Source organism: Capsicum annuum, chromosome 5, assembly GCF_002878395.1.
Source record: "Capsicum annuum cultivar UCD-10X-F1 chromosome 5, UCD10Xv1.1, whole genome shotgun sequence".
In the NCBI taxonomy this organism is placed as follows: domain Eukaryota; kingdom Viridiplantae; phylum Streptophyta; class Magnoliopsida; order Solanales; family Solanaceae; genus Capsicum; species Capsicum annuum.
The window spans coordinates 100,273,036-100,297,175 of record NC_061115.1 but is presented as its reverse complement, the minus strand read 5'-3'; the positions used below and the strand labels follow the sequence as shown (position 1 = coordinate 100,297,175).

General features: G+C 35.8%; 2 protein-coding genes across 3 annotated transcripts; one reads left to right on the top strand and one right to left on the bottom strand.

Moving 5' to 3' along the window:
- Positions 1–696: 696 nt before the first annotated feature.
- LOC107870728 (protein PLASTID MOVEMENT IMPAIRED 1-RELATED 1) lies at positions 697–5,204 on the bottom strand. Of its 2 annotated transcripts, none has more exons than XM_016717336.2 (3): positions 5,078–5,204; positions 2,401–4,685; positions 697–2,292 (listed from the first exon to the last, which is right to left on the bottom strand). In XM_016717336.2, exons 2-3 carry the CDS (start codon positions 4,668–4,670, stop codon positions 1,134–1,136), a joined length of 3,429 nt encoding a protein of 1,142 aa, XP_016572822.1. In that variant the 5' UTR covers positions 4,671–4,685; positions 5,078–5,204; the 3' UTR covers positions 697–1,133. The 2 variants fall into 2 exon arrangements, with proteins under 2 accessions (XP_016572822.1, XP_016572823.1); XM_016717337.2 differs by having other exon boundaries at positions 4,894–5,090.
- An 8,131-nt stretch (positions 5,205–13,335) lies between these two features.
- On the top strand, positions 13,336–15,412 carry LOC124898838. The gene is made up of 2 exons (XM_047412906.1): positions 13,336–15,151; positions 15,243–15,412. The coding sequence occupies exons 1-2, from the start codon at positions 14,805–14,807 to the stop codon at positions 15,256–15,258; spliced, it is 363 nt and encodes a 120-aa protein (XP_047268862.1). The 5' UTR covers positions 13,336–14,804; the 3' UTR covers positions 15,259–15,412.
- The last annotated feature ends 8,728 nt before the right edge of the window (positions 15,413–24,140 follow it).

Sequence of the window (24,140 nt, the reverse complement as noted above, 5' to 3'; positions counted from 1 at the left end):
GTTCTTAGTTCTGTTTCTATTTTGCCTTTACTCAAAAACACTTGTATTGATTGATAATAATTTATTAGAAGATAGAAGTACCATTTGATCATAATACTACAGAACATCTGCTCCTAGCTTATAGTGGTTGGAGCATGGAGATGAACGCTCAACGCGGAATGGTTTTTCCTTTAAATCTTAATCTTAGGTTAAGGGTGTTTTGTACGAAGGAAAATATGCAAAGTTTTTTTTTTTGGAAATGAAGTATCTTATTTATTTTCTAATGTAAATAAGAAACAAGAAAAATTATTTCAAAAGCATTTTTACATAGAAAAATAGAAAAATACATCGACAGTGGATGGGATGGAGAGTGGGGGTAAGTGTTGGGGTTGGGGGTAAGGAGGAGACAATAGACTTGGAATGCCCTTTATGGGGTACTTTCTCTACTACGATTGGGGAAGTCATTTTTCTGAATTTTAAAGAATTTATTTCCTTAATCAGAAAAGAAATTTGATTCTTTAAAGGGAACCTTTTAAAATATTCAACCAGCCAAACATAAGAATATTGGATAACATCAACATCTTCTGGAAAATTTCTTTCTCGGTACCAAACACACTGAATTCATATCAGCAAGAAAATTAGGGCGACTGGAATTGTCATCCAGGGGGAAGGAAGGAGATGCCACTTGACATGAGAATAAAGGAACAAGAATCAATGTCCAAAAAAAGGGTATGGATTGCTAAGTTTCAATAGAATTGTGATTCAACGGAACATCACAACATCGGGAACAAATCTTCCATCATTGCCACAAACACAAGGAATCACATGACTATTCAGCACATTTCTTCTATTAGTGAAAAGGAAAACACTGTTCGCCATGACAACGGCTAAAAATGCACACTAAAAACTAGGAACAGAAGAACATTCCTTAACATGTCATCGACAACTGCACAAACATATTACTGGTTCAGCACTATCACTAAGACACACACAGACAATTAGGCAGAGGACATCAGTCCTTTGTCTTCTGAGCCACTCGCTAGTTCTTTGATGTTCAATATACACTTGCAGCTGCATTTCTCTGGTTTTTTAACCACGAGTTGGGTGGTCACTTCCAAAATTCGTCTTCCCACTGAATAACACAGTTTGCACAACTACTTCAATCTAATTGTTTCATTCGGTAATATCACATTTGGATTCCGGATATGTGGATTGAGTGCTGCTATATCCTTCCATTTAGTTCCTGTGCCGTGAACCCTAGAAGATATGCTCCATAGTGTATCACCAGGCTGCACAGTGGTGGTTGCTGATGAAGCAACAGCTGTCTTTGAAGATTTGTTAGCAGCCTTTGACTTCATTAATGGATGTTTATTTTTCTTTCCCATTCCATTAGCAACCAACCAACGAGAGCCAGACTGTTCTTGAGCTGTGGAACCCCATAATTTCTTTTTACCTTGCTCGATCTTTAGACCTGCAACATGCACTTCGGTTATTTTGTACTGTGCGATCTGCTCAACCTCGGAGATTTTCTCTTCTTTGATGTCCACTTTCGAGTCCTTTTGGGGAGGTTCAGATCCATAGTCATCATCTTCATTGTTGTTTCTAACCTCAGAAACTGTGCTGTATATCTTAGGTTTAGGTGGTACAAACAATCTCTCTACCTGAACAAAAGCAAGCATAGGCGTACCAACTGGCTCATAATTCCGCAAAGGATCACGAAGCTGCACCATTAGTGCCACCGTGAAGTTGTTTCCGAGAAAACCACACTTCCTTCCTTTTCCACGTCTCTTCTCTCCCTTCGACCTGTCCTGAAACAAGTCTGTGCTGATAGCATGATGAGCCGCCAGCAGTTTGGAGGTTCGCTCGCTAATCTCATCTTCATCGTCAATTTCTCCCGAGTCCAACCTCATCCATTCATCAAGTGTCAGAGATAAGCCCATAAGCCCATCGACATCATCACCGTTCTCTTTAATGTCCAGAAGCTTCAATCCACCTGCCCCTTCCAGACCTACCGCTGCACCAAAATTGACCTTCTGTCCCTCAAAGGCAGAAAATTCACCAATAGATTGAGCGCTAATGCTTGAAGGTGAATCCTCATCTGACATGCCTGTCTGTATTCTCAAACCCTCAATTGAAAGGGCTTCAATTTTATCCATTGCCAAAGGAGCAAGATCTTCCAAGGATACACATTCGGCGTCCATGTGAGTAGTAGAACTTGTTTCCAACTTACTGGCCATTGGTCCATGCGATTTTCCCTTTTTACTGCTTGCCATATTTTGCCCAAATTCAAACTCATTTTGCAACAAATTTTGCCTGCAGAACAATTTCATACAAGAAATAAGTAGGTGCAATTATATGTACATTTGCAGTAAGGAAACAGCAACCCAACTATAGAAAGCAAAATGTAAACAGAAAACAAACCTTTCAGGTCCTTCTAAGCTTGGTGCATTTTCCCAGGCTATTTGTTCCACTGTCTTCCCAGTTATATCTTCCAAAGGCATTAATTTATTTGCCTGCATCGAGAGCTTTTCTATTCCAATGGAGGCCAAGTGCTGCAATATGTCCTTTATACCAGACCCCATTTCTGCAGGCACCACCAACGGACTGGATACTTGCATAATTAAACTCCCTCCACTCTTAGCATTCTCGAAAATTGCAGGATTCATTGACCTTAAAAATCCTCCATTTTTAGTCTGTAGCAAGTTTCCTAGGCCTTCTCCAAGAGGAGGCAATGGGTAAGGGTCTTCAGGAGGCATGTCAATTGGGCTGCCATAACCACTTGAGCTTTTAGGATGAGGATATCCAAATGACTTCTCATTCAAGCCCCATTCACACATCAAAGCCTCCGTCTCCAAGTCCTCCAATATGGAAGCTCTTGTTTTGTTACTTGTTGCCTCAATTTCTATCTTGGGCATCTCCTCATATGATTGTGCAGCTCTCCACTGAGATACACTTGGAGAATCAGCAGCAAATTCTTCAATGTCCATATCAAGGTTAAACAAAGAGCACCCACTAGCCAGAGTGTCGTCCTCAAATTGCCTCAATAATCGTTCTCGTGGGGAGTCAGGCTCACTTTCAGAACTTGGGCCAAATGGACTATGCTCAATCCCTAGCATATCCAGGAAATCACTAGCTATGGATTCAGTAACATAATCCACGCTGAGGGATTTTCCCTTCCTAAGATCTTTATAGTTCGCTTTAGCGTCCAAGTAACTATCATGATTTATTACTTCACAGCCATGTTTCTGAGAATCTAATCCCTTGTTTGCCAAGTCAGAGACACTGTTTAATGCAGACTCCAGTTCTCTCATAATTAATTCTTTTGCTGATTCATCTGTCTCAAAATTGTTAGCACTAACTGCAAGGTCTTCATTCTCACTGTCAAGACCCTTGGCCGACTGTACAGGCTGGGCCTCCTCTTCAATGGGCATCTTCAAGGTACTATCAGGTACAAGTCTCTCTGTCACCGTACCATCAACAGTTTTCATTTTCATAGAATCGTTTTCTTTTCCATCCAGTTTCTCCAAGGGAAGTTCTATGCCTTGCTCTATGACAGAAAAATCACCAATTTCGCACTCGTTTTCAACATTTCCCTTCACAGGATCTGATAACAAGGCTAATCCTGGTTTGCGGTTAACAACAGTATTAGAGAACACATCAATCTCTGGTTTAAAATCAAATGAATCTTCCAATTTCTCTTCCTCAAGCTTCTGATACAGCACTTCTACAGATTTGTATAGGTCAGAACTCGGCGCTGGTACAATCTCATGAAGATCTTTTACATCTTCTGCAGACTGCTGTGAAGTAGAAGACCGAGCAGGAAGGCTTCCAGCTCGCCTTATTATGCTCATCTCATCACTTTTCTCAGATTGTGCAAGAAGCTTTGCAGCACTTGCACTGTTCTGTCTCAAGTTCCGCCCCTCAAGAACGTCCCTATTGTTAGGAAGCATGGCAGATGTGTTTCCATTTCCCACTATATTATACCCAAAACTAACATTCATGCTTGCACCTTTAGCCTTACCTGACAACCTGAAACTAGTTGTCCACTTACCTGAGCTTTTCTCATCCTCTAATTCTTCCAGCGTAAGAGGAAGAAACCTGGTAAGGTCAACCCGATGCTTCCCCAATTCAAGTTCAGGAGTACCATAAACTGAAGCATACAACAAACAATGTTTTGCCTCAAACTTTGCTGAATGATGAGGACCATTCCTACTCCCATATATAGAACATGTATAACTCAACTGTTCCTCAAACTCTGCTACACCTTCACAAACCACAACCGGACATGTCATCAACTCACCATCTCGCCTCCTCCAATGCACAACAAGGCTAAGGTCATTCAAAAATGCTGGTATCCCTACAATGCAATGGACTTGAAGTGAAAAATAGCAATTAAACCTTCGGTTTTTAACCTGAGTCAAGGACTTTAAACTCTTCCAACTCCAAATGGACTTCTTATTACTATCCTTCTCCAATAAATCTCTACCACTGTCTTTATTCTTCAATTTGCGCTCTGGTAAATGTGCGTTTCCAACAGACTTAGAACGACTACTAGCCGTAGACATCAGAATCCGAGGTTGGGTTTTATCCAAATATAGGGCTTTACTTATAGTTTCAATATCATTCAACAACTTCTTCCCATTTCCAGGCTTCTCACCAATTTTCTTCCTAGAATCCATTCTTGATAACATTCTTCTCCACAAAAACTACAAAAATGAACACAATTTAAAGATTATCCACAATCCAAAACAAAATCCTGAGAATACAATTAATAATTTTTCAATAAAATATAATAAATTAAGAAAACTTAAAACATGTAGTTCCATGCTTAAGCAAGATTAGCCTTTTAAGGGGTTTGGCGTAAAAAATAAACAGTCTTTAGGCAGAGGATTCTAAAAACCCAGATCAGCTTACTTCAATTGGCTCTTAATCAAAATTCTGAAGTGCAGATTCATCTTCCATGTTTAAATTAAAGTTGATAATATAATTAAAAAATATAAAAACTAAAAAGCTAAGAAAAAACTTTGTAAAAATAATAGGGGAAGAAGAAAAGAAAACTTTCACCAAAAAAAGAAAAAAAGAAAACTGAATTTCTTACGAGAGTAGTAACGGAGGGTCTTCAACGCTCTGATTGTCTAAAGGACTCTTTCTCTCTCTCTCTCTTTTCTCTTTCCTAAAGTTTCCTCCTGAGTTTCAAATTATAAAGAGTACAGACATCTTTTCGTGAACTTGTCCGATTAATTTATTTTAACACTTAAATTTAATTTTTATTTATTTATCTTTTTAATATTTTTAAATATATTAAAATACCACCTTTAATAGACTATCCCAAGTCAAGGCTCGATGTTGTGAAACACGCATCCTTTGATTCGTCTATATTATAACCCAACCCGTTCTCAATTATAATTGGACCCACCCTTAACAAATATACCTTCAAATTTTACCAAATAATCAATTTCACTTTTCTCTCTCTAAAACCTATCTAAACCACAATATTTTTCATCCGATTTCACTTCAAATTTGTGGTTGTTTATGATTTCTATCTTGCTCCTTGACGCAATTTAATTACCCCAAGTGATTATTACTCCCTCCGTTTAAAAAAGAATGACCTACTTTCCTTTTTAATCTGTTTAAAAAAGAATGACCCCTTTCCCCTTTTAGCAACTTTTTAATTCTAACTTTCCACATGACATGTTTAGGACCACAAGATTGAAGGGCATTTTGGTACATTTGACATATATTTAATTTAACACTATAAGATTCAAAAGTCTTCTTTATTTTTTTAAACTCCATGACAAGTTAAATTAGATCATTCTTTTTGAAACGGAGGGAGTAGTTGTTTTGATTGTTTTACTTTTATATTAAGGTTTTTCCCTTAAACAAATTCTAAGCTCGTATTTTTTGATTTTTTTTCAGATTTAGCATGGATTTTGTGTATGTGACGTTGAGGTTTCACCATGGAGGCAAATTACAACAAAAACCCCGTATTAAGTATTATGGAGTTATTGTTATCGACTGTTTCGACATTGATGTAGATAAACTTTCTTACTTTGAATTTGTTGGTTACCTGAAGGAAATTGGGTATAATATTTCCTCGTGTATCGTTTATATCAAACCTTCAAAAAAAATTTTAATAGTGACATGTGATGGGGACATATTGAGTATTATACCTCATCTTAAAAATAGAGATATTGTTGAGTTATCTGTGACATATTTGGTTGATGAGGCTGATGTGGTCCCAGCTATTGAATATGACTCCCATGCGGGAGGAGAATCTTGTCCCACTACTTTTGATAAAGAGTTAGGTCAAAACTTAGGAGACTGTGATAATTTAGGATTTGAAGAGGGCTTTGTAGAAGCTGCAGCACCTCATGAACCTACTATTAGTAAAAACTTAAATGGTGGTTGTACTGTAGCTAAGGGTGAAAACCTAGGTGATAGTGATGATATTTCTTCTATTGGTAAGAATTTAGGTGGTTGCGGTGGTGTTTTTGCTACTGGTGGGGACTTGGGTGATGGTGGTGTTGCTGCTAGGGGTGAGAAATTAAGTGGTGGTAGTGATTTTCTGGCTACTGGTGGGGACTTGGGTGATATTGGTGTTGCTGCTAGGGCTGAGAACTTAGGTGGTGTTGGTGTTTCTACATTTGGTGGGGACTTGGGTGATAGTGGTGTTGCTGCTAGGGGTGAGAAATTAGGTGATTGTGGTTTTTCTGCTACTGGTGGGGACTTGGGTGACGATGGTGTTGTTGCTAGGGGTGAAGACTTAGGTGGTGATGGTGGTAGTGCTAGGATGATGATTGAGTGGTGTTAATGGTGTTTCTACTATCAGTGAGGAATTGGATACTGTTGCTGTTAGTATTGAGCAGAATTTAGGTGACACTGCGTTTGTTACTGCAACAGATGTCCCAGTCATTCCATCAGATTGAAAAGGTGAAACTGATGTTAGTAAAAAATCAGATTACTGTGATTTCTTTGATGAAGGTGAAGATGATGAGTATGGTAGTGATGTTCATGAGGAGGTAAGGAGTCTAAGGGAACAAAAGAGGGTTGCCAAAAAGAAGTGATCTGATGAAACAAAAAAGATAAAAAAAACCTAGAATAAAAGGTGTTAGTTTAGGTAAAAAGGGAGTTGATGTGGGATATGATGAGGTTATATCCAAGAAAAAAAAATAGTCTAGAGGGCAAGATAGCTGGAGATGAGCCATATATTTATTCAGATGAAGAGGTAAGTTTTGAAATAGATTCTGATGAGGATATTTAAGGAGATGCTGAGGTTGAACAACCTGTTAGAAGAGAAGGAAAAACAAGAAGAGCAAAAAGAAATTATAAGAGAATTTTGTTTGATCCTACTTGTATATTAATAGTTTGGGAGCTTGGACTTTGTTTTGCAAATGTTGAAGAGTTTAGAAAAGCTCTTACTAGATATGTTGTTCAAGAACATGTAAAGCTAGATAAGTTTGTGAATGAATCAAAAAGGGTAAGAGTAAAGTGTGTAGATGGTTGTCCATGGTTGTTGTTTGCAAGCACTGATTCTAGGACTATAGATTTTCAAGTTAAGAAGTACATTCTAGTGCACAAGTGTAATTCCACAACAAAGAACAAATTGGTGAATTCTAAGTACTTGGATGAGAGGTACAGAGACAAAATTACTTCAGAACCTGGAATTAGAGTTGGTCAGTTTCAGCAATTAGTGAAAAATGATTTGGAGGTGTATATAGGGAGGACTGTAGCAAGAAAAGCTAGAAACATTATATTGCAACAAATTATGGGTGATCATGTAGAGGAGTTCAACAGAATTTTGAATTATAGGGATGAGCTCTTAAAGACCAATCCAGGTAGTACATATATAGTGAGGCTTAGTGAAGAAACTTTTGAAGGTAGAAGAAAATAGTTTCAATCATTTTACATATGTTTTGATGCTTTGAAAAAAGCATTCAAAGCTATTGTCAGAAGATGTATTGGGTTTGATGGTTGTTTTTTGAAAGGCGTTTGTAAGGGTCAACTACTTGTGGCTGTTTGTAAGGATGGGAATAACCAGATGCTGCCACTAGTTTGGGCAGTGGTTGAAGTTGAAAACAAATTCACTTGGAGATGGTTTGTTAGGCTTGTGAAGAATGATCTTGAGCTGGGAGATGGGTTTGAAGTGACTACTATTATTGATATGCAGAAGGTAACCTCATCTATTTTTTCTTATTCATTTTTTGTTTTTTGAAAAAAATATTTTATACTTTTGTCAACTAATATATTTTATTTTGTTCAAGGGTCTTGATAGTACAATTTCAGATTTACTGTCAAATGCAAAACAAAGAATATGTGCTAGACATGTTTTAGCTAACTGGTCTAAAGATTGGAGAGGTATTGAAAGAAGAAACTATTTTTTGAAGTGTGCCAAGTCCACATATGAGCAAGAATTGAGAAGAAATTCGGATCATATGGAGATGTTAGGTGATAAAATTTGTGAAGATCTTCTGTGGTATAACATCGAAAGGTGGTCTAAGGTTTACTTCAAATATCACAGTTGTTGTGATAGTGTTCACAACAACATGACTGAAAGCTACAACTCATGGATATTAGGGGCAAGACACTAGACTATAATATCAATGCTTGAGGAAATAAGGGTTAAGGTGATACAAGACTATGTGTGTATCAAGAGATTCCAACCAATACAAGAACAACAAGATAAACAACAAGTTGCTAGTGAATCAAAATAGGCCTCACATGGCTTTACTAGAATTTGAGTTTGTGTTTTGAATAAGAAAATGAGATGAATAACAAGGAAACAATGCTAGTGAATCAAAAGAGCCCCACACGGCTTCACTAGACTTTTAGATTCAACAACACAATTTTAACAAGATTACAAAAGAGATAGAAACTTGACATACAATATTCAAAGATCTAAGAACCTTAACAATGAGAAAGGACCCTAGGACTAGTGATATCAACACCAAGTTCTTACTTGGACCAAGAGGAACTCAAAGTACCCCCATAATCCTAGTTTCTAGCCAAGATACAACACAAGGATCACTCTCCTTGTGAATTTCGATTTTGGGGCTTCTCAAGTGAAGAGAGAAGTTCACAAAAATTACAATGTAGTTGTTGTTTTCAATATTATGAATGAACTAAGGCCAAAATAACCCTAATGTTGTCTATTTATATTACGGCACAAATGAAAGATAAAATGACCCCTCTTGAGCTCTCCACAAACCCAAGAAATACAACCTCATGGACACCAAAAGAACACTTTTCTAGATTAGCATATAACTTTTTCTTTCGGAGGACATCAAACACACATTGTAAATGCTTTACATGTTCATCCAAGGACTTACTATACACCAACACATCATCAAAATAAACTTTTTGATAAATGGCTTCATCACATGATTTCTTAGCCTCATGAAAGTTCTTGGAGCATTTGTTAGGCCAAATGGCATAACCATTCATTCATAGAAACCGAATTTGGTCTTGAAGGCCGTTTTTCATTCATCACCCGATTGTATACGGATTTGGTGATAGATACTCCTCAAATCAATTTTAGAAAACAAACACGAACCACTCAATTTATCAAGAATATCAGGGTGACGATATTTTACCACTATCTTATTGATGGCTTGGCAATCAATGCACATACGCCAAGTCATATCTTTCTTGAAAACTAGTAGCACCGGGACCACACAAGGGCTTATACTCTCTTTGATGTATCCTTTGTTGAGAAGTTCCTTAACTTGGCGTTGCAATTCCTTGGTATCCATCGGGTTGCTTCTATAAGCCAGTTTGTTGGGCAATTATGAGCCCGACACAAAATTAATTTGGTGCTCAATGCCCCGAAGTGGAGGCAATCCTTTTGGAAATTCCTTTGGGAAGATATCCTCGTAATCCTGTAAAATATGAGAAATAGGGGAGAAATAGAAATGTTAGCAGGGTTAGTATTAAAACAATGAGCCAAGAGGAGCATCAGAGTGTCCTCGTCGTGATCCACAAATAGTTCCTTCCTTCTAGCCATCATCACCATGCTCCCGTGCCCTTTAGAATTTAGGGACCCCTCGACTTCCCCTACTCTCTCTCTCTCTTTCGGATTCTCCTCCTTCCCTCCACTCTCAGCCTTCTTTCATCTTTTTCTCAATTCCCATATCTTTTGGGGTAATTCATTCACTTGGGAAAGCAATAATGGATGAAAAGCAACCTTTTGGCCATCTTTCTTAAGTATATACCGATTGGACTTTCCATCATGTTTGGTCGACCTATCGTATTTCCAAGGTCTTCCTAATAATAAGTGACAAGCTTGCATTGGTATCACATCACAAAGCACCTCGTCATGGTAGTTGGCTACCTTAAAATATATCACGCATTGCTTTGTAACTTTTAACTCGCCGCATTCATTCAATCATTGCAACTTATAAGGACTAGTGTGAGGTGTAGTCGGTAATTTCAAGAAGTTCATCATTGAAATACTAACCACATTCGCATAACTTCCACTATCTACCACCATAGCGCATACACTTCCCTTCACAAGATATTTAGTATGGAATAGACTCTCCCGTTGGCTAGGATCATCTATGCCTTACTAATCATGACATTCCTCACTACAAAGTTTGGAACCACGCACTCTCCTTTTTGCAGATAAGCATCCTCACAATCATCATTATTATCATATGGCTCTCCCTCGCTCGTCTCTCCATCTTGAGGCTCAGCCTCACTCTCATCACCCTCAATACCCACTTCTTCACCAAGGAAATACAATCTACCTTCCCTTAGGATTACGTTGTGTTAGTTAGGGCATTCATTGGCTTTATGCCCCCAACCTTGACACTTGAAGCATTGAAACCCTTTAGGATTAGGATACTTGTGAGCTTCTTACCTCGGAGGGATTTTGTGGGCTATTTTAGACTCGGGCATCCTAGTAGTGGCGGGTTAGTCCTTGTTTTTGGGCCAACCCAAAGAGGATTGAACCATATCTTTTGCCCTCGGCCAACCCAAGGTTGATTGTCCCTTTGCTTTGAATGATGACCTCTCTTTAAGTTCCCTTTCAATCTCAAGAGCTGCTTGTAAAATACCTTCGAAGGTATCAAACTTGTGAAGTGTCAAATGAGTGGAGATCCCTTTGTTCAACCCACACTTGAACTGCATGATGTCATGACTAATTTTTTCTCCACGATGATTAAGCTTCAACATGAGTTACTGAACCTCATCATAATCTGCAAGTTGTACAATCTAGATAGCAACTCATGTTGATAATTCTCGGGAAGGTACCGTTGTCTTATTAGGTACCTCAACCAAAACCAAGGTGGTAGTTGTCCATCAATCAACTCATTACCAAACCGTTTGACGTATTCCCACTATGTGTTAGCATAGCCTTCAAAGTGAGCTATGGCGTAACAAATATTCTTCTCCTCCGAGATATCATTCACTTGAAACACTTTATCTCACGCTGACTCCTAAGCAAGATACACCTTGGGGTCACTTTCACCCTTAAAGATAGCTAGGCTCAATTTGATGGTATTGATGCCTACGTCTCTCTCTTGGTATCGGTTTCTCCTTTTTCCATACCCTTGGTATCTTCTTGGATCCAGAGGTCCCCCTCCCATCTCCTGCTCCCTCATGTAAGCATCATCAAGGGCTCCATACCCTTCATAATACTCTCTACCATAGTTCTCAAAGTGGACGGGATAGTTTTGGATATTTGAAACTTGATTTGGAGGGATTGTATTTTATGGGGGTGGTGGTCTTTGGTTTAGTGGAGCTCGAAAGAGAGGTCTTGGATTTAGTGGAGTTATTGAATGTCCAAGTCCCTCTTGCGGAACTTGAGGAGTTTGGGAATGGGTTGGTCTATTGGAGTCTCGGGTTAGGGGGTTATGGGTGGTTTAGCTTGCGATATTTAATAGAGCTAGTGAAGGATTTGGCAATTGTGGCCATGTTTTGGGAGTAACAGTGGTAGAGGAATTTCTATCATGTCCACTTGATGAAACATGTTGAGGAGTAGAAGGGCGAGAGTTCCTTTGACTCTCCACTTGTTCTAACCTCCCACTAATAGTCGTCACTTCTCCTCTTATGGCTCCCACTTCCGTACACAACCTTTTAAGAGTTTGGGTCATAGACTCAAGCAACAAACAAGTTAGTTTAAAACCTCTCTTCACCCACACTCTCTCAAATCACTCACACTCGAGCTCCACAAGTATTGTAGATTGGATAGTAACCCATGAATCCTTAAGGTTTGAGTATTCTCTTGTCCGGAGTGGATTCTTGTTTGAAACTTAAAGAATTCCCGTCGGACTAGATTTAAGAAGTTATAATGTATTCAAACGAAAAAAGTACACAAACAAATGATGACACAAATACAAGGCTTCAAAGGATTAATTTACAACCTAGTAGGAATGTACTAGCTTCCTAATTAGTTCTCGAGTCAATTAGAAGAAACTAAGAATCAATAATTAGAAACTAGAATATCCAAATTGAGCTTAATTAATAACATGAACAGTGCTTAAGGTGATGTGGCAGCATGGATTGGTCATGGGTCCATATGTTTTGTTCATCAACTTAAAGCCTTAATCTTCACAACTTTTATAATGGATGACTTTGCTTTTGGAAGGAAAGTAAAGTCTTGTAACTTTTTCAACTTTTTCCAACTCAAAAGGTGAGGCTTGACTTTACTAGTTCCACAGGACAAGGCTCCTAGTTTTAAGGAAAAGTGGTTGTTAAATCCAGGAAGTGATGTTGGCAAGTCTTCTCACAAACAACTTTACAACTTTGTATTGCAACCTTTTTGGATCTATTTTAGTCTTTATAGTGGCCAATACATGAGATGAGGAGAACATCAAGATGAACACCACAACAATACTTCAAGAACACAACCACAATTCGCCAACAACAGCCCACTTTAAACGTCAAGCAACAATAATACACAACTCGGCCTACTTCAAGTTTATCATACTACCACTTAAAGTCCACAATAGCAATGTCTATATGTTAAGCTCAACTCAACTTTAGACACCTTTTATGTTGATGAGAAAGAAATCAACACAAGAAACAAACTAGACAAACAAATTATTATAAATCTAACAACTATTTTTTGGCCAAAATATTCAAGAACACACTTTTGGTAAGAGCTTCCAAAGATTGGTTTTGTAAGAAAAAAACCAAGCATCGAGCTTTGATACCAAATGATATAAGACTATGTGTGTATCAAGAAATTCCAACCAGCACAAGAAAAACAAGTTGCTAGTGAATCGAAATAGGCCTCACACGGCTTCACTATACTTTGAGTTTGTGTTTTGAATAAGAAAATAAGATGAATAACAAAGCAACAATGCTAGTGAATCGAAAGAGCCCCACACGGCTTCACTAGACTTTAGATTCAACAACATAATATTAACAAGATTACAAAAGATATAGAAACTTGACATATAATATTCGAAGATCTAAGAACCCTAAAAATGAGAAAAGAAACTAAGACTAGTGAATATCAACACCAATTTCTTACTTGGACCAAGAGGAACTCAAAGAACCCCCAAGATCCTAGTTTCTAGCCAAGAGACAATACAAGGATCACTCTCCTTGTGAATTTTAGTTTTGGGGCTTCTCAAGTGAAGAGAGAAGTTCACAAAAATTACAATGTAGTTGTTGTCTTCAACATTATGAATGAACTAAGGCCAAAATAACCCTAATGTTGTCGATTTATATTACACCACAAATGAAAGATAAAATAACCATTTAACCCTTGCCATGGGGTGGCCTTGGAGGGTAGGTTTATTATACTTCAAGGATCCTCTTCACACTTACAAATATTTAAACTATTTGGTAGATCAAGTACTAACTCCCACACGGCCATTTGCATGAACAAGGCTTAGTCGTTGTAACTCACGTGCTTGGCTTCATGTGAAAGGTCTCGAGCTAGGAATTCCCATATCACAAGGTGATGAAAATAATAGGACAATTAAGGCAATTTTATGAAACATGGATAACTGATTTTTCTCCAATGACACTAAAAGTGTTGCAAGATAACATATCAAAATCAATGAAGTGTAATATTAAGTGGAATGGTGAATTTGGTTTTGAGCTTAAGAATGTGAATTTGAGGGATAATACTTGTACATGTTGGTCTTGGATGTTAAAAGGTATGCCTTGTTGTCATGCCGTTGCTGCACTACACTTTAGAAGACTAGAACCCATTAACTATATTGCACATTGGTATACTAAGGAAACTTACCTCAAGACCTATAGTTACTTCATTCAGCCTGTCACTGATATGCAAATATGGCCCAAGTCATCTAACATTCCTATTATACCACCTATAATAAGAAAGCTTTCAGGTAGACCTACAAAATCTAGAAGAAAAAAACAGAATAAAAATAAGACTGGAAAGTTGTCAAAGAGAGGTGTTGAGATGACCTGCAACACATTTCAAGACAAGGGTCATAATAAGAGGATTATCCATTGACTTCTTTTGCCTCACCAAGCACAAGTAGAGAAAAAGAAAGACCAAAAGATTCTACATAGGTAATATTCACTTGTAATTTACTGGTATTTTAATTCTTTTTCATTTTTTATCTCATTTTATTTTTTCTTTTCTATTGTAGGTTGCAGCAGCAGCAACAACAGTAGCTGTTGCTATTAGTACCATTGGCAGAGGGAGAGGATCAGCTACGGTAACTACAGCAATAGCTACTACTGGTACTACTAGTAGAGGGAGATGATCAACAACAACAACTACAGGAATAATTGCTACTGGTACTACTGGTAGAGAGAGAGGATCAGCTGCAGTAACTATAGGAACAACTACTACTGGTACTAATGGTAGAGGGAGAGGATCAACTGCAGCAACTGCTGCTACTATGGGTGTTGTGGAGCTAGTAAAGGTAGAGGATTTTATGTTGCAGTTGTTGGTAGAGCTGGTAGAGGCAGATGAGTTAATGCTGCAGTTGTTGGCAGAGCTGGTAGAGGTAGAGGAGTTAGTGCTGCTGCTGTTGGTTGTGCTAGTACAACAAGAGAAACTGGTAGAGGTAGAGGAGTTAATACTACTGCTGTTGGTTGTGCTGATACAGCAAGAGGAGCTGCTGGTGTTGCTACTTCTAGTCATAGTGTCACTGGTGCTAACAAAGGTAGAGGAACACCTTATAAAAGACCTGAGATGGTTGGAATGGAGGTGCTTCAAACAAAGAGTAGTTTTAGAATCCTCAATGTAAGTTAAAATCTCTTGATTATATTTGTCTAGTTTAAAGTCTACCTTTTCCAAGTCTTAAGTTAAATTTGTTCTCTTTTATTTTTGTCAGCTTGGAATGCCTATGAACTCCTCCATAGTGATTGGACATCTTGGACATCACAAACCAACATCAGGTGTAAAATAGAAAGGAAAGAAAGCTGTGACCCAGCAAGGACTTGAAGACGTAAGAGCACAAAAAAGAATGAGGACAAGGTCAAATGCTGCTGAACTGAATCATCTAAGCCAAATGAGTTCAACAACTTTCCGATAGAAACCTGATTATATTTTTCTCTTTGTGTATTGATAGTGTGTAATGGAATAGTAGTGATTTTAACTTAGCTAGTATTGTAGTGACTTCAACTATGCAGTTGCAATTGCACTAATTTGACATATTTTGAAAATAATGATGCAGCAGTGACTGCATTTTTGGTTAATATTCCTATTGAATTATCAACAGTTGTGACTACATTTTTGGTTAATATTCTTGTTGAAATATCATCAGTAGTGACTGCATTTGTGGCTAATGTTTTTGTTGAAATATCAGCAGCTATGACTGCATTTTTGGCTAATGTTTCTATTGAAATATCAGCAGCTGTGACTGTATTTTTTGGTTAATGTTTTTATTGAAATATCAACATTTGTGACTGCATTTCTATTGTGTTTGTGCATGCAGTATTTTGACATTTTGCAGCTTTAAATTGTAATTTGTTGTTGCACTTATTTTTTGGCTACAAAATGTTTCAAATGCAATCAATTTAACAACAAATACTCAAACAGAAAAGAAGTTGATGCTGCACCATTACCAAAGATACTCAAACAAACATGATTCAAATTAAATGCAACCTTTCTCTTCTTATATATATAAGAGAATCCAAATATAAAAGAAGTTGCACTACTCAACACAATAATTTACAATACATCACCTAACAACAACAACCCAGTGCTAAGGTAACCTCATTGAACTTTTTTTTTTCATATAGAGCATCCCAACCAAATAGCTTAAGGCTATTACTAATATACAACAAAAAACACAATAAAGAAGTGAGTATTGTCTCTAGTTCTTCCTTTAACTATTCGTCTCCACTTCTTCTCTTCCTCCTTGTTCTTCCGAATCTCTTCTTCCAACTTCTCCAATTTCATATTAATCCCATTATCATCGTGTCTGAATTCTTTAGGCTTGTCAACTTCTTCTGAACCTTCCTCAATTGATTTGTTCAATCCACTCAATTTTTCAACTTCATTGAAATGACAAGATTCAACTAAATTCTCAAGCTCACCTAGTTTCTCTATTATTTTAGGAATCACATATTTGGACCTCAGATCAATGTCTTCTATATTCCTCTAACACCAAAAGTCGCAAGATCTTGGACACTTTAATGGTGACAAATAAAGAATGAATTAATCTCATTTCTCTTAATCAATTCTGTTGAAATAACAAGAGAAAATTCATAATTTGATATTTACCCCATAATAAGGACATGCCCAATATCTTCTATCGGGATTTTTTGAAGTCCAAGATGTCTTCAAATGCAACAAAATTTCGTGATTACAATGAAATTCTTGCTTCAAAGCAGAATCATTTTCTTCCATACATAGTTTACTCAAGTTAACTGATTACATTATTGTGTGCTACAAGAATTTCACTTCACCAAATAAGCTAAAATTCAGAAACAAAATTAAAGTAGAAAAAAGGAGAGTAATTCATAATAAAACGATAAACAAACTCATGACTGAGATAATGACTTAATACAGAAAGGAGATGAAGCTAAAATCAATTCAAATTCGTTCGCATTTTTTGGCAGATTCTTAGTAAAATCAATTCGACTTTATATTTTTTAGTCTCAAATTTATGCAACTTAATACAAATAAAGAGAAAACAATTTCAATTTTTGCATCAATTTCATGAATTGAAAAAATTTTGGATTGAAGATGAAGAAGAAAGAGGATAAATTAGGTTTTTTAAAGAATGAAATCGAATATAACCGTTAGGGGCTCCAAATGGGTATATTAAAAGAAATTAAATAGACAAAAAATATGATTTAACGCGCCCAACGATGCTTGTTTACACACGAACTGTTAAAGGGGTATTTCAATACACATTAACGATGTTAAGGAGATAAATAAATAAAAATTAAATTTAAGTGATAAAGTAAGCTGAACGGACAAGTTTAGGAGAAAAGATGTCTTTACTCAATTATAAAATTATAGGATACTAAGTGGGAGGGTGTTTATCACACTCACTCCTCTACTTTATTATATTTACATTACCATTACTTTATTTTATCTATTTCCTTTTTAGGCCCATATGTTATACACACTATTGCTCAAATTCCATGCCTGCAATTTACTTCCCTATTTTAGGAGAAAATTTATTTTGTGAACAAACATACTTATGTGAGATTGTTTTATTTTTTGATAAATGGACACTTATTTATTTTAAGCATAAAATTTAAAAGGCAATGTTAATTTAATATTCTTCCCTAATTAAAGCGCTTAGATTAATTTTTTTGTAAATATAATTAAAATCTGTGATTAGATAATAAACAAAATTGACATTATAAAAAAATTTATTGCAAAGTTCTTAAAACCTTTGCTATCACTATTTTTTTCAATCGAAGATCAAAACAAATTAGTTTTTAAAAATTTTAATTATTTTATTAGATATGCAATTGTAAAATAGTAAGAATCGTTTTAGAAAGTTAAATCTATCTATGTATTTATAAATTAGTATTGTTTCACGATCATGTAAATATTCTTATTTATATTTTTATTCAATTAAAATCATATAAATTTTTAATATTGATCAAAATAAAAAAGACTATAGTAATTAAACTTTAATTTAATAATAGAAGTTTACACATACAATACAATGCCTGGGTGGTTATTTGTTTTAAAAAAAGCACAAAATGAGTAATATTTAAGACCAAATTTTGAGAAATTAACAATGATTATTTGGAAAAGTTAGTTCTTCTTATCTTCTATTATACCTCAAAGAATGATTACATATTAAAAAGTAAAATAAAAAAATAATATATTCCATTCGTTTCGTATTAATTGATCTTCTTTCTAAAAATGTGTGCTTTAATTTAGTTGTCCAAGTTCTAAATCAAGAGAATTTTACACTTCCTCCGTTTCATAGTAGTTGGCCCTCTTGCTAAAAATATTTGTTTCCTTTTTAATTGTCTAAGTTCTAAAATCAAGAGAAGTTTATTGTATTTTGCCACTACCCCCATCATTAAATGACTATGTAAAGTGTAAATATTTAAATTTATATTTTCAATGCATAATTAATAGGGTTACTTTAGTTAAATAAACCTCTATTAAATATTTTCTTAAGGGGAGTGCAAAATCAATAAGGGCCAACAAGGCTGCATTTTTTTAATTAAGATTCAGACGTCTGAATCTTAATGCACATCTGAATAATTAAGATGTTATCTCTAGATCTGAAAACTGAATGATTAAGACCGTTTGTTTTTCAACATCGGAATGTGCAAAATTTTTTTATTTATATATATAATAAGAAAATACAATTCAAATATCAAATTGATTAGATATTATAAAAATATGTAATTTAATACAATAATTATTATTTAATTGAAAAAAGAAGCATTTATATTTGATAGTGATAGTGAGATGGTTTGTAATAGTGGTTGCGGTGGCAATAATTGATGTTAGTAATTAGTAATGTTGGAGGGGATAATTGTGATGATTGGTATTGTAGTGACTTTTATGATGGTAGTGATTGATAGTGGTGGTGGTTGTGATGTAAAGTTGGTTGATGTTAGTAGTTGAAGGTGTTGATTGTGATGGCTAAAAAATGAATGCATGATGGTTGGAGATGTGTTGGTAATAGTTAGAGACATTGTTAGCTGTGATGGGGCATATGGTTGTTAGTAGAGATAGATTGTAGCGATGGTAATGGTGGAAGTGGTGGTAGAAATGGCGGCACTAGTGACAATGATGGTGATAACGGTCGAAGAATGTGTAGAGGTTGATGATGTATTAATGGTAGTTAGCGGTGGTGCTAGTTGTGATAGATGAGTTAGTTTATAGTAGGGATTGACCAATTGTGGTGATGATGGTGGTGTCATTGGCAGTGGTGGTGACGGTTAGAATAGTGGAGGTGCTAGTATGATAGCGGTTAACAATAGTGGTTAGTAGGGATATTTATTACCAATGGTAGTTGTGATGGTAGAGGTGGTTGGTAATTGGTGGTTGACACGACCCGAACCAGGACCTTGTCGTAATGGACATCCCAAGTCCAACCAGGACCGGGGACCACCCTTTTACGTAACTTAACCTCCAAATATGCATACCTTGAGTCGAATAAATTTCAAACGTATAATAAGATATAATTTATTACAATTTCAGACTCTAGGATAGGTTTATAACCATGACCAACCCAAACAGATCCAACCATTCAATACCAACCAACAACCATAACCAAACGATATAATAACCAAGTTCCTTTCTATAATATAACATAAAAGGATGGAACAACCAATGATATAGTCCAGCGATGTCAGCTCCAATGACACAATACTGAGACCTCTCATTCCAACCCATAGTAGTTTCAAAAAGACTCTACCAATAAAAATAGTATCTGGTTGGAATAGGCCTCCAACCATATCCAAAATCAATATCTATGAAATAACCAAAGTATGTAAGGTGATGTTGGGTGTATTTATGCATTCTAGCCTTGTTATTTTAGCTTTTTTAGCCTTATTTTGAGAATGATTCATGCGATTAATATGTTGATAATTAGATAAATGTTCATCTAAATGTCCATGTATGTGTTTACGGTTTTTAATGGTGTTTCTACACAAGTTTTGATTCAAATTGATCATTAGAAGTCAACAGAGAAAACTAGTGTGACTAGCTTTAGCTAGGTGTTTTTCTAGTCTATCGTGTTGGGTTCTAACATGTTTAATGAGTTCCTAAGATTGCTATTATGTATTTATATGTGAAACAACTTGGTTATAATGTTCAAAGGTCAATTTTATCAAGCCAAGGGTCAAAATAATAAGTTAGAGATCAAAGTGAATGAAGCCTATGCTTAGCTTGTGTTTTTAGTTCACCGTGTTGGATGTGTTGTTTTGAGCTCTAAATTATTGTGTTTAATATTTTAGGATGCTTGGTAAATGGACTATGATGATATATGAAGGATTTAATAGCTTCAAATTAAGTGTAAACAACAAAGGCTTGGAATGAATCACGGAAGCACTAAACACAACATGACGCAAATTTGGACACCTGAAATGTATTGGTAAGTGAGGGCAAATGAAAAGGGCTCTTGGTGCGTACGGCACACCATTGGATTTACAAGTCACCCAAAATAGTGAACCAATATGAATTAGACATGACACGATGCTCTTTCAATGCGATAACCAACGTGGCGCATCACTGTTTCCATAGATGGCTAAACATTGAATCCTTGTTCAACAAGGCATAGGCTATTTTTTCTACGATAAATAGGATCTTATACACATTTTTATTTATTATTGGATGTCTTTAGAGATCGAGGGTATGCTATAACTTTATCTTTTTAGTTTTTTTCTTATTTTAATTTAGTTCATTCATGTCTTTAGTTGTTAATTACAATCTTGTGATTACGATTATGACTATGTGTGGCGAAATCCCTTTTCTGAGGTTAAGGCGAAGATCATGACTATTTTTATTTTGAATTAAGTTTGTTAAGTTTATCATCATTATTGGTTGTTTGTTTATTCTTGTTTTAACTATTTTAAGAATTAGCTACCCTTAGAATATATCAATTGTCAATCTTGTGAACTCGAGAGAGGGAATAGGGCGATAAAACATGGGAATAAATAAAGTATGGTTTGTATTCTTTTTTGAAATAAGGAATTCAAATTAGTGTCTAGGACAGAGATGTACTTAGATTCCTTACTTGATTCACACGTAGGATGATAGTTTAAAGAACTTAATTGAACTATTACTTTTCCGCTCAACTATGTAGTTGTAAAGTTCAAATTAGGTAAAAGGTTAGAGGTCGAGAGACCATAATAGTACGATTAACCCTATGAATCAACAACCAATACAAGCGATTTAATGAATGAAGTTCAATAACATCGTATGATTGTTCTTAAGCCTTAACCCTGGATCTCTACTCATTGATTGTCCGAGTCATTACTTTTCTGCTTTGGTTTAGTTTCTTTTTAGTTTTCAATTCTAAGACTTTATTGTTTATTTTTTCTTAATTGTTAAACAAGAATTGGGTAGTTGTCAACTCAAATCTCTGTGGGATCGATACTGGCTTCGTGAAGGCCACTTTACTACTTGGTGGACCATGTACCCTTGCGTATACGCTGTCAAGTTTTTGGTGCAGTTGCTGGGGACTTGTAAATAGACAACTATCTTATTTTAGTTTTTCCATATTGAGATTTACATAGTTTAGCTGATTTAGTTTTTTTTAGTTTCTTTTTTTGTTTTTTTTTCTTTATCACACTTCTTGAGATGTCAGCCTTCGATAGATGGATTTCGACGGATGATGATTCTTGTCATTATTGTGGAGGACCTCACCACGAGGCTTTTTGTCTAGATTTTGATCCAAGTATTTGGAGGGGACCTACTTGTTTCCACCCTGTGGATCAGCCCACAAGTTGGTGTATGGTTTGTTACAGTATATATCACTCTACAGATATGTGTGGTTTTAAGCTTGATTCAGTCATGTTTGAGGGTGATGCTAAAAAGACAACTAAGGAGGTTACGGAGATACCACCACCACCAAGTTCACATATGCCAAAATAAGAAAAATATGATGAGGATACTAGATAATTTATGGAGAAAACACAAAAATTGTAGCCAATTAACTGTCGTCTTTCTTTTGAGACTGAAATTGAGAGGTGAACAAAAGTGAGTGTGTAGTAGATTGTGTAGATTTTTAAGTGGGATTAGTTGGGCCTCACTGAAAGAACTTTTCTACATTATGTTTAGATAATGTCTTGTCTGTGGAATCATTTAAAATAGTGAAAGAGTGTGATGATAAGAAACAAGAATTCTATATTTTTAATTTTGCACAAGATAAACAACATAAAAACACACCTCACTTCAAGACAGAGTGATTTATCTTGCATCATCTATTACTCGGTTCCTTAATCGTTGTACCACCACTCTATGAGCGAGGCAAAAATATGGATGCTAAGTCGGGGGTGAAATTCATATCCTCAAGGTGGAGGAAAAAGTTGATTGAGTCGTACTGCAACACTATATCAGGCACTTCTTGGGAGGCAACCTAAGCAAGGTATGTTTTTATTTTCAGTTTTGTTTTAATTTCACATAATTTTTGTTTTTAGTTGAGTCACAGGTTGATGAAAAGTCTGAGTACTGGAAACCTAAGCTAAGGAGCATGGCAAAGACTGAGTATGAGGTCTCATGAAGCCCCTTTATATGTAAAGATGCTACTAGCTAGGCCTAGAGGCCTCAGGGAGTATTTCGATCTCTTACTTTTAAAGTTCACTTTGGGGATAAAGTAGATTTTTAAGTGTGGGGTGGGGAAATTCCCAAATTTTGGCTCAATTTAAAAAAAAATTAAGATAGAAATAAGTGAGATATTTGACTTGGTACTATTTTTAATTGCATGGTGAAATTGTTTTGTTTGGTAAAAACATGTTGATTAAGGGAATTTCTACTTTTAAACTTTTAGGCTCATGTGTGTGACACTTGTACTTGGTGACTTAAATTTGAATTCATGCTATTATTTAGCTGGGAGTCTAAGATGATCTTATGTGAGTTGAGCATGTGCCATGTGTGATGTGAGTTTATTGTATATTTCTTGTTGTATGTGATGTCTGGAACTTGCCTGGTGTGTGTATAAAGCAAATTAAAGAGTGTGGGTTTAGTGGATGATATAGGCATTTCTTTGATACCCTTGTTTTTACCTTCTCTTTTGCCTACCTTTGTACATAATCCTTTGGTAGCTTCATATGTAGCCTAACCCTTTTTCATTGATTGACCTTATTTTATCCAAAAAGTTCCTAAGTTCTTTAATTGTAAAAATAATTGAGTAAGGAGTGTGAAATATTCAAGAAGTAGGAGGAAGGTTAAATTGATTCCACAAGGTAATAGTTCTTGGTGTTTATATTTTATGTGTTGTAGTCCAGAGTGATGTAAATGGTGTTCGAAATATTCCCATGGTTGTGAAAAAGAAAAAAATTAAATCTTGAAGGAATAGACAATACGCCCACCATGTGTTTGTAAAAATGCTTAAAAGAGATGGGAAAAAACAAAAAGATATGGGTAGATGGAAAAGGTGTGAATAGGTTGTTGAAAGTTGTTTTTATGTGAAAAATTGTGATCTATTAAAGCACTTAGGAAAGATAGTCACTAATCTTGGCCAAAATAGTTCCTACCCATCCCTTAGCCTATATTACAACCCAGAAAAGACCTATTTGATCCTAAATTTCACATTCTAATATTATCGGAGTATGACACTAAGGGCATGTATGGTTCATTTTGTGTAATTTTTGAATTCTTTGTGAGAGTGAGCGTAACTTGATTTGTATATCCATTATGATAATTACATTATTGTGAGTGTTTATAGGTAACTCTCTTGAACTGAGGGCACATGTTTGATGAATGTGGGTGATTTGTATGTCTTATATTGAAAAATATGCATGAGTTTGCCATGTATTGAGTAAATTCTTGAGGCTAGGATATTTTGGAGTAGGATTCTTGAGCTTTTAATTGTGTAAAACATGCTTAGTGTTGTAAACTTACATTCCATGTAGTCGTTGTAGTAATATCTTGAGTTTATTGCATGTAGTAAAAGTGTGGAGTCTCTTTAGCTCATGATGCTTATAGTCAATAATTGTTCGAGGACGAACAAGGCTTTAAGTGTGGAGTGGTGATGTTAGGTGTATTTATGTATTCTAGCCTTGTTATTTTGGCCTTTTAAACCTTGTTTTGAGGATTATTCATGTGGTTAATGTGTTGTTAATTTTATAAATGT